The sequence below is a fragment of the Poecilia mexicana genome, unplaced genomic scaffold (genome assembly GCF_051168715.1).
Source record: "Poecilia mexicana isolate PSO_F unplaced genomic scaffold, ASM5116871v1 scaffold_18, whole genome shotgun sequence".
In the NCBI taxonomy this organism is placed as follows: Eukaryota; Metazoa; Chordata; class Actinopteri; order Cyprinodontiformes; family Poeciliidae; genus Poecilia; species Poecilia mexicana.
Window position 1 is genome coordinate 28,621,085 of NW_028263387.1, and position 12,112 is coordinate 28,633,196.

General features: G+C 42.1%; 2 protein-coding genes across 10 annotated transcripts in view; one reads left to right on the forward strand and one right to left on the reverse strand.

Moving 5' to 3' along the window:
* Window positions 1-5: 5 nt before the first annotated feature.
* On the forward strand, window positions 6-2,504 carry LOC106908749 (H-2 class II histocompatibility antigen, I-E beta chain-like). The gene is made up of 6 exons (XM_088015651.1): window positions 6-132; window positions 498-770; window positions 1,414-1,627; window positions 1,817-1,884; window positions 2,024-2,137; window positions 2,254-2,504. Exons 1-6 carry the CDS (start codon window positions 78-80, stop codon window positions 2,277-2,279), a joined length of 750 nt encoding a protein of 249 aa, XP_087871777.1. The 5' UTR covers window positions 6-77; the 3' UTR covers window positions 2,280-2,504.
* Window positions 2,505-3,083: 579 nt separating this feature from the next.
* Window positions 3,084-12,112, reverse strand: part of ctc1 (CTS telomere maintenance complex component 1) — a 67,104-nt gene continuing 58,075 nt past the window's right edge. For all 9 annotated transcript variants that reach the window (XM_088015562.1, XM_088015566.1, XM_088015561.1 and 6 more), the window contains 2 exons: window positions 3,608-3,728; window positions 3,084-3,531 (listed from right to left, as the gene is read on the reverse strand). In XM_088015562.1, coding sequence (XP_087871688.1) covers window positions 3,431-3,531; window positions 3,608-3,728 — 222 coding nt within the window. In that variant the 3' untranslated portion in view covers window positions 3,084-3,430. The remainder of the gene's footprint in view (window positions 3,532-3,607; window positions 3,729-12,112) is intronic.

Genomic DNA, 12,112 nt, shown 5'->3' on the forward strand with positions numbered 1-12,112 from the left:
ATGTGACTCTGTTCTGGTTTTTACAGCCGGTCCCATCAGAACCAGTTAGTTCCTCTGACTGGGAGACACAGAGAGACATGGATCCATCAGCGCTGGGCTGGCTGCTGGTCATCATCACCATCAACTCTGCAGGTACGATCAATAACCGATAATCACTGTGATCAATATATCATTTTATATGTTTATCAATAATCAAAGTTTAAAATGTGATCTGTGAAGCTGGAAGGATCAATAATCTGATCAATAATTGACTGATAACCAATGTAAACCAAGATAAATAATCGGATCACTATAATCAATATTGGTTGTTTATCAGCTGCTCAGAAGATCAATGAGTCTGATCAGCTCATGTTTTATGTCACTTCCTGTCCAGCTGGATTAATCAGGAAAGTGATCAATATGTTAATAATCAATAAATATTTTTCCACTTCATCCTTTTCCAGAAGATGATCAGTAATCAATAATGTGATTGATTAACTCTGAGGTTCTGCTTCCAGCTGGATTTGACTATTTTGCTACGGCTCGTTGTGATTTTAACTCCACTGAGCTGAAGGACATCGAGTACATCGTCTCCTACTATTACAACAAGCTGGAATATGCCAGATTCACTACTAGCTGGGGGAAGTTTGTTGGATACACAGAGTGGGGAGTGAAGCAGGCGAACTACTGGAACAGCCTTACTTCATACATCGCTGGGCTGAAGGCTGACAAGGAGACCTACTGCCAGCACAACATTGGTATCTACTACCAGAACGCTCTGACTAAATCAGGTGAGTTGATCGTTTCCTCATTGATCCTCTGATCGATTCTGACTGATGATCATTAAACTGGATGTTTCAATCATCACTTATTATTGATTAACATTAAAGTCTGATCTGATCATCAAATGATCAATATTGATCTTTGATCATGGATCTGATCAGCTGATATTAGTGATCAATAATACTACTAGTTAATCAATATTAAATCTATAGAAATATTTATAACATCAGAAACTTTTAAGAATCAATTAAATCTGGAAACAATCAGGAAAAATAAAATGATAATAAATATAAACATAAATATTGAACTTATAGATGGACACATTCTATAACATCCAGATCTATTATTGATCATCTATTATTTATCTATAACTGTAGTTTATCTGAACTCTGGTCTGTTTATATTTATTATTGATAACTATATAAAACTGATCAGTTTGGATCAATAACCAGTAAATAATAATCTGGTCTCATTTCCCCCCAGCAACTTCAGTTAAACTGGTATTATCATCAATAATCAATACAGAAACTGATAATATACATATAATAATATAAATACTTCCTGTTACATCCAATGATCATCAGAATGAATCATGTATTGATCCCAATCTGACCTTAATAACAAACCAATAACCTGTTATTGATCCTCCAGTTGAGCCTACAGTCAGACTGTACTCCAGGACGCCCCCTGCTGGCCACCACCCCTCCATGCTGGTCTGCAGGGTTTATGATTTCTACCCTAAAACCATCAAGGTCCGGTGGCTGAGAGACGGACAGGAAGTGACATCAGACGTCACCACCACTGACGAGATGGAGGACGGAGACTGGTACTACCAGGTCCATTCTACGCTGGAGTACACGCCCAGGTGGGTCAGAACCAGAACCGGGACCAGTAGAACCATTAGAAACACTGGGACCAGAATCAGTAGAAACAGAATCATTACAACCAAAACTACTAGAACCAGAACCAGTAGAACCTCTCAGGTCTGACCCAGTTCTGCTGGTTCTGACCCGGTTCTGTTGGTTCTGACCCGGTTCTGTTCCTGTCTCTGCAGGTCTGGAGAGCGGATCTCCTGCAGGGTGGAACACGCCAGCCTGAAGGAGCCTCTGGTCACCGACTGGGGTAAGAAGGACGATGGAGACACCTGGGGAGGGACACCTGTCCACCTGTTTTTACCTGGGGACAAGTAGAGACATGTCCACCTGTCTCTATCTGTCCTCCTCCTGTCCTAACTTGTCCTCCTGTCCTCTCTGTCCCTCAGAACCGTCCATGCCGGACTCAGAGAGGAACAAACTGGCCATCGGAGCTTCAGGACTGATCCTGGGTCTGATCCTGTCTCTGGCTGGATTCATCTACTACAAGAGGAAGGCCAGAGGTCAGAACCAGAACCAGAACCAGGACAGAATCAGAACCTGCATAAGACTAGAGCAGAACCAGTTCAGATCCAGTACCAGTACCAGGTTCTGACCCGGTCCATTGTTTCTCTTCCAGGTCGTATTCTGGTTCCAACCAGCTGAGCCCGGATGGAGGTTCTGGTTCCCCCTGCTTCGTGCTGAACTGGACCATCTGACCCAGAACCAGAACACCTCAGAGGAGGATCCAGTTCTCCATCTGGCCCGGTTCTGTGGGTCGGTTCTGGTTCTGGTGGCCCGGCTGCTTCTCTTCATCTAATCATCTTCATCAATAATCAGATTTTATTCTTTGATGTTTGGACCTGAAATAAAATCAATAAACCATCAGAACCTCTAATGTCGTTATGAACTGGATCAGAACAAGCAGGCCCGGTTCTGATCCAGTTAAACCAGTAAACCTGCAGAAACACTTTAACCCTGATGGTGGCGGTGTGAGCAACCCAGACTGGATCAAACTGGTTCTGGTGGCTGAGGAGGGTCCAGTGGATCAGAACCAGAACTTCTCTGGTTCTGAGGTCCAGTTTGGATCCTCTGAAGAAGAACCAGAGTTCAGACAGAACCAGGTTCTGGTGCTGCCCCCTGCTGGCTGAACTGATGACCTGGTTCTGTTCTCAGATACCCGACCCAGTTTCTTTAAAGGGTTCTGATGGTTCTGAGTCAAAACCAATGGATCCAGGTGAGACAGACGGACTGACTCACCTGGATCTTCATGACGGTTTGATCAGCAGTTTCATCATGGAGGTTCTGTTCCCTCCTGGTTCTGTTCTGCAGCCTTATGGACCTGTCCACATGTTAATCAGCCGTGATAACATCTTGTTGCTATGGTTACACACCATGACGACTAAGAACTAATCAGTATTGATCCAACTGTGAAGCTTCACTACAAATAACTGTTTAAAAAAACAACAATTCAGAGGAAATTATGTTTTAATAATAAATTAATACTAGAGAGAAACTCCAACATGTCGCCTCATATGGCCTAGTCCAAGTCCTGCAGCCTGACAGACTTCTGATCAGTGCTCTGATGACACTCAGCCACTGGTCCAGGTGTTCCTGTCAGACTGAGAACATTTAGTGACCCAGTTAAACATCCAGGTGAACAGGTTCAGCAGGTGAACAGGTTCAGCAGGTCAACAGGTTCAACAGGTGAACAGGTTCAGCAGGTGAACGGGTTCAGCAGGTGAACAGGAAGCTTGGTCTTCATTCTGACTCCAGGTGAGCAGCAGGTCAGTGAACCAATCAGAGACTCGGGTTCATCATGAGTCTCCCTGCAGCTCCAGGTGAGAGCAGGTGAGCTGCAGGGGGCGGAGCCTCCTGGTCAGGAAGTCTCTGTCTCCTCGGCTGAAGCGTCTCACCTCTGATGGAGACAGAACCGGGTCAGAACCGGTCAGTCCTCTGGACTGGGTCCAGCAGGTTCTGCTGACCATTCCTACCTGCTGGGCTCTGATTGGTCCGCTTCCTACAGGTGAGTAGCACCTGCTGCCCGATGACATCACTGCTACAGAGGGACAGCAGGAAGTGCAGCAGGACGTCCTCAGTGTCTCCGTCTGTCCTCTGGAAGAGACACAGAGGACAGAGACTCACCTGACAGGTAACAGAGGATCAATGGATCAAACATCAATCAATCAGTTATAGACAGAAATATTAGAAAGTAACATCACAGTAAGATTTTATCAAACCCAATAAACTGATTTGAAAAGATTCATTGAACAAATATTGATATGCGGCCAAATTCTGATTGAAACGCCGACGTCTGTTCAACGTCTGATCAACGTCTGATCAACGTCTCTCCTCCTCTGGGTCAGAGCGTTTTATCATGTTTAAACTCTTTATGTTGACATGAACCAATATAAAATCAACCCAATAATATTATTAATAATAATAATAATAATAATAATAATAATAATAATAAAACATTTTATCTGTAGGCCTTTCTGGAGACTCAAGGTCACCTTGACATAAAAACAAACAAACATAGTAAAACTGAGTAGAAAATAGGATTTAAAAAGACGATGCAATGGCTGCTGGAAACGGCTGGTTTGAGTCAGAGAGTCGATGCTTCAGAGATCAGGTGAGTTTAGTGTCTCCATAGAAACGAGACAGAGAGATGGACAGGACAGGGTCTGAGGGTTCAGCTGTAGTGATGTGAAGGACAGATCTATTGGATCTTCCCCTCCAGGAGGTTTGGAGGGGAAGGTTATGGACACTTTGAGGATTTTATAGTTGATGGGAACCAGTGGAGCTGTGATGGATCAGGAGTGACGATACGAGCAGCTGGTTTTTAACCAACTGTAATTTATGGAGTTTCTGTGGCAGAACCAAGAGAATCTGAACGAGAAGAAACCAGAACAGAGGAGGAACATCTGAGCTGACCGAACGACATCGAGGCCGACAGAGTTTATTACTGACATGGAGCCAAAGGAGAGAGAGACACCCAGACTGGGGGCCTGATGGGAGGGAAGATGGAGGAGTTATTAGGGTTAGTGTTGATTTAGTACCAATTAAGAGACGTTCAGCTTTATTCTAATTTAAGAAGGTTAAAGTGTTTCATTAGACGATCAGTGAGAGATGGAAGAGAATCAGACAATCAGGTTTGGCTGAGAGATGATCTAACCAAGAAGGTTAAATAATGAAGAGTAACAGCACAGAGCCCTGAGGAACACCTGAGGGGAACAGGATGAGAGTTTAGCTGAACAAACTGAGCAACAAATGAAACCAGTTCAGAGGTGAATTAAAAAAGACCTCACCTGGATGAAACAGCGTGGCTCTGAGTGAAACCCACCTTCAAACATCAACAATGAGGCTAAACCAGCAGATCCACCCCCCAAAGCTCCGAAGGACAAAATGACCACCAGGAAAACCAAAGGTATGCAAAGAGAGCTTATTGTTGGAGATGAGACAGTAAATGAAGTCAGTCATGTTTGCAATCCCAGGAAAACCAGAGTGGTTTCTGTTCCTGGTGACACTGTATCTGATTTACTCTCCAACCACTGAGTGGTTTCCCAGCTGACCCCTGATCCTGATCTCAGCAGGTTGTTTTCTGCTGCCTGTTATCGGTTCATAGTGGCTGAAAGTGAGATATGAAGAGTTTAATAAGGTGGGATACCGAGAACCAACTGATAAACTCTGTATTAAAAGTAACACTAAAATTTAAACATATTGTTTATATGAAAATACTGGAACAAAAGTCTTCCTTTGGTGTTCAGAAATTATTTAACCAGAGAATAAAAATCATTTGTGATGTTTATCTCTGAATGTGCAGCCAGAAAAAGTCTGGATGTGTTTTGGTGTGAAACTGGAACGAACTGAGTGATGATTTGAAGTTGTCTTTTATTGGTGAGTTTAAAATGTAAAATGATAACATCTTACGCTGTACATTTATTTATCTTTTATTTATTTATTTATAGATTTTATGTATTGTCTAGTTGGTATAAAACAGGGCAGCCTTTTCCTCTGGGTCTCTAACATCCATGTTTTGGGCTCCTTGATTGGTGTTGATTGGAAGTGGAGGCAGCTGGCCAGTGTCTCCAGATGACGTCAGATCCACCTTAAGATGCACCACCTTCTCTGACTAAGCAGCTCATTGTTTCTGTCTCCCTTTCTTTCCCAACCAGTTATGATTTTTGTTAAATAAATTCCCTTTCAAGTTATCTCTAGCGTTGCTTCCCTTTCATTTGTTATGGTTTAAGAGCCGGACCATAACAAATTGGGGGCTCGTTCAAATTTATGTTAGTTTTGTTGAGTTAGTTAATTAGTAAACATTGTTTGTTAATTTAACTGGGAAGTTAGTGTGGGAGTCTTGAGTTTAGTTTTGGGGAAATGCTTTTTTGTTTCTTTTTTCTCTGGTTTGGGGTTAGTTGTTTGCTTTCATCTCATCTGATGAGCTCACTGGTAAGTCTTGATTGTTGTCTGATTTGTGCAATTCATTATGTCTGATCTGAACTGATTCCCCTGTAGGCCTCAGCTTGTCTCCCCTTTGGGATTCATGTGCTCAGACACAGGAGTGTGAGATCATCCGATTGGAGCAGGTGTCTCGGGGGCACAGCCACAGAGTTGGGGGGGTTTGCCGGTTCCACTCTACTGGTATTTAGTGCGTAAGTCCCTGCAGACCCTGATCTCTGAAGACTAGGGTTGAGCTGGCTAGTTTCTGATAGCAGTCAGGTTCAGGTTGGTTGTTTTGTTGCACAGATTAAGACTTTGAATCATGTCTGTGGAAGACTTTAATAAATGTCCAGCAGGATTTCTGGAGCAATGTTCTAGAGAACAATTAGTAAAAATTGCTGAACACTATAAAATTAGTGTTGGTGACAAAAGGTTGAAAGACAATGTCAAAGCAATTTTAAGGGAGAATTTAATTGGGTGTTTTGTCTTCACCTTCCAGACCTGAAGATTTGGGTGCTCAGGTGGTAAAGCCTGACCTTTTGGATTTTGAAGAACAAAAAGATGTTAAGGTTGAGAATGCAACTGGAGAAGGAAAAGGAGTTGGCGGCTTTAGAGAGGTTACGACAGCAGGCAGATCTGGATAAGGCTCTTGCTTTGGAAAAGATGAGAAACTGAATTAGCAAGAATAAATTTAGAAAGTGAGAAATTAAATCTGGTGAAAGATGGGAAATTATCTGGAATCTTGTGTTGGGGACTCAAAATGCAAAAACCCTCTGATATATTAAATGACTTGTGTTTGGTGCCCAAGTTCAGTGAAAAGGATGTTGACAGTTTTTTTACTTTGTTTGAAATGGTTGCAGACACAAGAGATTAGTCTGGTTCAGACAGCATAGTTTTGCTTCAGTGCGTTTTGGTTGGTCGTGCTCAGGAAGCTTTCTCTATGTTAAGCTTGAATGATGGCCAAGATTATGCTAAGGTTAAAGCTGCAATATTGAAAGCATATGAATTAGTCCCTGAAGCATACAGACAAAAGTTTAGAAACTGGAAAAAAGATGACAAAACTTATGTGGAGTTTAGAAGAGATTTTTAGATTCATTTCAGTGGATGGTGCACTTCCTCTGAGGTTAAAACACTTGGTGACCTCTGTAATTTAATGGTTTTGGAACAATTTAAAAACTCTGTTTCTCATAATATTGCAGAGTACATTAATGAACAGAAGGTTAAAACAGAAGCTGCAGTGTTGGCTGATGATTTTGTCTTGACACATAAAGATACTGGTGGAGAGCAGGCAGATGGGAGGAGAGCTCCAAACTGGCATTCAACACATTCTGGAGGTTCTGTTTTCAGACCGCAGTGACATGATATGGATAAAAACTTTTAATTATTGTCACAGAAAAGGTCGTTGGAAGAAAGACTGTGCTTTGCTGAAATCCAGAAGTAAAAGTGGATCTCAGGTTAAACCAGCAGCGTTTGCTGCATCAGTTTCTGTAAATGTTTCAAACAAACTGACTGAAGTGGCGTTTGGAGAAAAACCTGACTTGAGTTCTTATAAAACATTTCTGATGGAAGGACAAGTTTCTTTGGTTGGGAGTGACGTCAAGGTGCCAGTTACCATCTTAAGAGATACTGGTGCATAAGATTCGTTCATCCTGGTTTTACCTTTTCCAGATGAGTCTGACGCTGGATTGTCTGTACCTGTGTTGGGTTTGGGCATGTCTGTGGTTGGTGTTACAGCACATAAACTCCTGCTCCATTCAGAGTCGTTTGAAGGAGAAGTAAGGATGTGTGAGACCTGCACTGTGGTTGGTGTTACAGTTATACTGGGGAACAATATGGCTGGAGGGAAAGTCTGGCCTGATCAACCAGGGTCTCCAGTTTGGTTTCAGTACCTCTGATCAGCAGTGGTGTCCTCTTCTTGTCTAATGTTCCTAATGTCACAGAATGACCTGGGTCAGGAGCAAAGATCTGACCCCACATGCAGCTTTTGTTTCAGTCTGCATTACCTGCTGAGGAGATGCAGAGCCGGGCTCATGGATACTTTGTTGAGAACAAGGTGTTGAGGAAGTGGATGCCATGTGGTGACGATGCTGTTGGGGAGCCAGTTTATCAGGTTGTGGTGCCTTTGAAATGATCTGACTTGGTTTTGCAGGCGTCTCATGATGAATCTGGACACCTGGGAGTTAGGAAAACCTACGACTGCATATTGAGAAACTTCTTTTTGGCCGCAGCTGAAAAAATATGTTGCTGCTTATATTAAACCTGTCAGCTGACTGGCAAACCCAATCAAATCATGAACTGGGCAAAACTGCATCCTATTCCAACTATTGGTAAACGGTTTGATCACCTAATCATTGGTTGTGTGGGTCCTCTTCCTCCTTCACGTTCAGGTGCAAAGTACCTATTGACTGTTATGTGCCAAAGTACCAGGTATCCAGCAGCATATCCATTGCACACACTTACTGTGAAGTCTGTGGTGCGGGCTCTTATGCAGTTTATTGGTATTTTTGGGATACCTAAAGTCATTCAGAGTGACCAAGGATCTAATTTCTCCTCTCATATGTTTGCACAGGTTTTGAAGCAGCTGCACATTAAGCAAAACCAGTCTGTTCCAGATTCAGCCATGTTAACTGGTCGACTCAACAATTCTGAAGTATTGGACAGCATAGATACTGTACTAAGTTATTTGTTGGAATCTCAACGCTTTGAGTTGATTCAGTTGATAAAATCCCACTCTGATTTATTTGCAGACGTCCCATCCTGCACGCACCTGATCGAACATGATATTGAGGTGGGTGATGTTCAACCCATAAAGCAGCAGTTTTACAGGGTTAACCCAGACAAACGTAAACATCTGGATGCTGAGGTTGACTACATGTTAAAAAATGGCATCGCTCAAGCATCATGTTCAAGCTGGTCTTCACCTTGTTGGCTGGTTCCAAAATCAGACAGAACCAATAGATTTTGTTCCGATTTCAGAAAAGTCAATAGCATAACCAAACCTGATTCATATCCTCTACCTTGTATGGATGATTGCATTGACCAGATTGGTAATGCTAAATTCATTAGTAAGATAGACCTGTTAAAAGGTTATTGGCAGGTCCCTTTAACTAAAAGGGCACAAGAAATCTCTGCTTTTATTACACCAAGTGGCTTATATTCATACAATGTTATGCCTTTTGGCTTGAGAAATGCGCCAGCAACTTTTCAACGCTTGATGAATAAAGTTGTTGGGTGTTTAGAAGGCTGTTCTGTGTATTTGGATGACGTTGTTGTCTATTCTGATAGTTGGTCTTCTCACATGGAACGACTCACCGCTTTGTTTGACCGTTTGCGGGATGCGCGTTTGACAGTGAATTTGGCCAAATGTGACTTTGCTCGAGCGACTGTTACTTATCTTGGTCATCAAGTGGGTCAAGGTAAAGTGCGTCCAGTTACTGCAAAGGTTGAAGCGATTGAAAAACATCCAGAACCAGCGACTAAAAAGGAACTCATGAAATTCTTGGGTTTAGTGGGATATTATAGAGCTTTCTGCCGAAACTTTTCAACTGTGGTTGCACCTCTGACAGACCTTTTGTGAAATACATTTGGTCCTCTGTCTGTCAGCAGGCTTTTGAAGATGTTAAGATGAGGCTATGCGATTCTCCTGTCCTGTTGGCTCCTGATATGACTAAGCCTTTTCAGCTCCAGGTTGATGCCAGTCATGTTGGTGCAGGGGGAGTCCTTTTGCAACAGGATGACTTTTCAATTGAAAGACCTGTGAGTTTTTTTTCTAAGAAATTTAACGAGCATCAGCTGAATTATTCAGTCATTGAAAAAGAGACCCTTGCTCTTATTTGGTCTTTACAGCATTTTGAGGTCTATGTGGGTTCAGGGCCTCTAACTGTTTTCACAGATCACAACCTTTGACCTTCTTGAATTCTTTTCGTTGTCCAAACCAGAGACTTGTGAGATGGTCATTGTTTCTGCAGTCTTTTTCCTTATATTTCTCATATCAAGGGGAAGGATAATGTTATCAAGAGCACCAAGTCAGTAATTTATTTATTTTCTTCTCTCCTTACCTGTCTAATAGTCACTTCAAGGTACCTGTCGTTGAGTTATGGATTGGAGAGGATCTAAGTTTTTGTTTCATTTCAGCTGGTCTGAGATATTGTTAGTGCACTTAATTTTGTTTTTCTATTTTTCCAGATGTTAATGCACAGGTTGCCCAGGGTTCCAGTGGGGACCCTGTCTTGAAGAGGGGGTTGTTACGGCCCAAGGCCTTTTCCTCTGGGTCTCTAACATCCATGTTTTGGACTCTTAATTGGTGCTGATTGGAAGTGGAGGCAGCTGGCCAGTGTCTCCAGATGGTCAGATCCACCTTAAGATGCACCACCTTCTCTGACTAAGCAGCTCATTCTTCCTGTCTCCCTGCCACGCTCTCCCTTTTCTTCCCCAACCAGTTATGATTTTTGTTAAATAAATTCCCTTTTAAGTTGCTTCCCTTTCATTTGTTATGGTTTAAGAGCCAGACCATAACAATTTGCATGAGGTTCTTTTTGCTTTAGTCCGGTACCAGTAGGGCTTCAACGGCCCGGTATAGGGTCGGCCCCCTGCTGTGCTTTTTTATCCTGTTTCATCGGCTCACCAGGTCCAACTTTCTGTTCATACTTTTTGGGTTTTGTTTTTGTTTTTTGGGACACGGAGGACTGGGGGCATTTAACTCTGTTCTTCACAGAAAATCAGAAGCAGCCGAACCAAAGAGAGTTTAAGAATAAAGTATTTTGTTGAACCTTCATTCTTGTCTCATGTCCTCAAGTATGTTGTGACGACAACGATTTTAAGGATCTGGCAAGTTTACTTTGTAAAACTTCAAAGAACAATATTCATAGTTTGTTTTGTTACCATAGCAACAATCTCTTACTGTGACTTTAATCTGAGTTTAAGCTGTTTGTTCACAAAAAGTGAACAAACAGCCCTGCATGATGAGTTAAACCTGCACTGAGCAGAGATGAACAACAAATGGGAGATTTAACCCAATGCTGCTAATGTGGCTTCAGTAGCTCTAACATTTCTGTCTGTAGAGTTTTTAATGAAACTGTTCTGGTTGGTCAGTTTATGGGACGAGTTTCTCTGATTTGTGCCCAACAGTGTGTGACTGGAGGGCTTCTGAGTTATGTGGTGATCAGACACCAAGTCTGGGTTTGGAGGGTCTCCGTTTATTTAATCTGTCAATCTGGAGATATTAGCATTAGCACCTAGCATGTGCTTCAGTTCTCCAACCTGATCTAAATAACAGTGTTAGCATCAAATGTTATAAAGGTGTAATAGCAACTCAAATAAAAATATCCAAACATTTATCATTAATTACAGAAGGAAACAAACATTTGAACAATATAAATGAAAGGATTATAATGGATTACAAAACTTGCCTCCCCAGTGGAACAAATAACAAAAGGGAAGATGAAATTAATAACTTAATATTTATAATAGTCCTGGAGGACCAAACCCCTTATAGCAGACACAGAGGAACACAGGAACAGTCGAGTATAAGCAGACAAATACATGAAAGATCACATTTTGTGTTAATATACAGCTATCACCTGACGAACATCTCCAGGATTAGAGGACTGATGTCTCAGCAGATCTAGAGAAACTCATCCATGCGTTTATCTTTAGCTGCATTGATTCCTGCAGCAGCGTCTTCAAGGTCTGACTAATAAATCAATCAAACAGCTGCAGCTGATCCAGAAGCTGCTGCTGCTGTTCTCACTAAAACCAGGAAGATGGAGACATAACACCAGTTTTAAAGTCCCTACACTGGCTCCCTGTAGCTCAGAGGATAGACTTTAAAATACTGTTAGTTTATAAATCACTGAACGGTTTAGCACCACAATACATTAAAGATCTGTTATTGCTGTACCAACCGTCTAGACCCCTCAGATCTTCTGGTTCTGGTTCTGCTCTGCATCCAGAACCAGAACCAAACCAGGAGAAGCAGCATTCAGTTTCTATGCACCACAGATTTGGAACAAACTTCCAGAAAACTGTAAAACAGCTGAAACACTGAGAGCCATTAA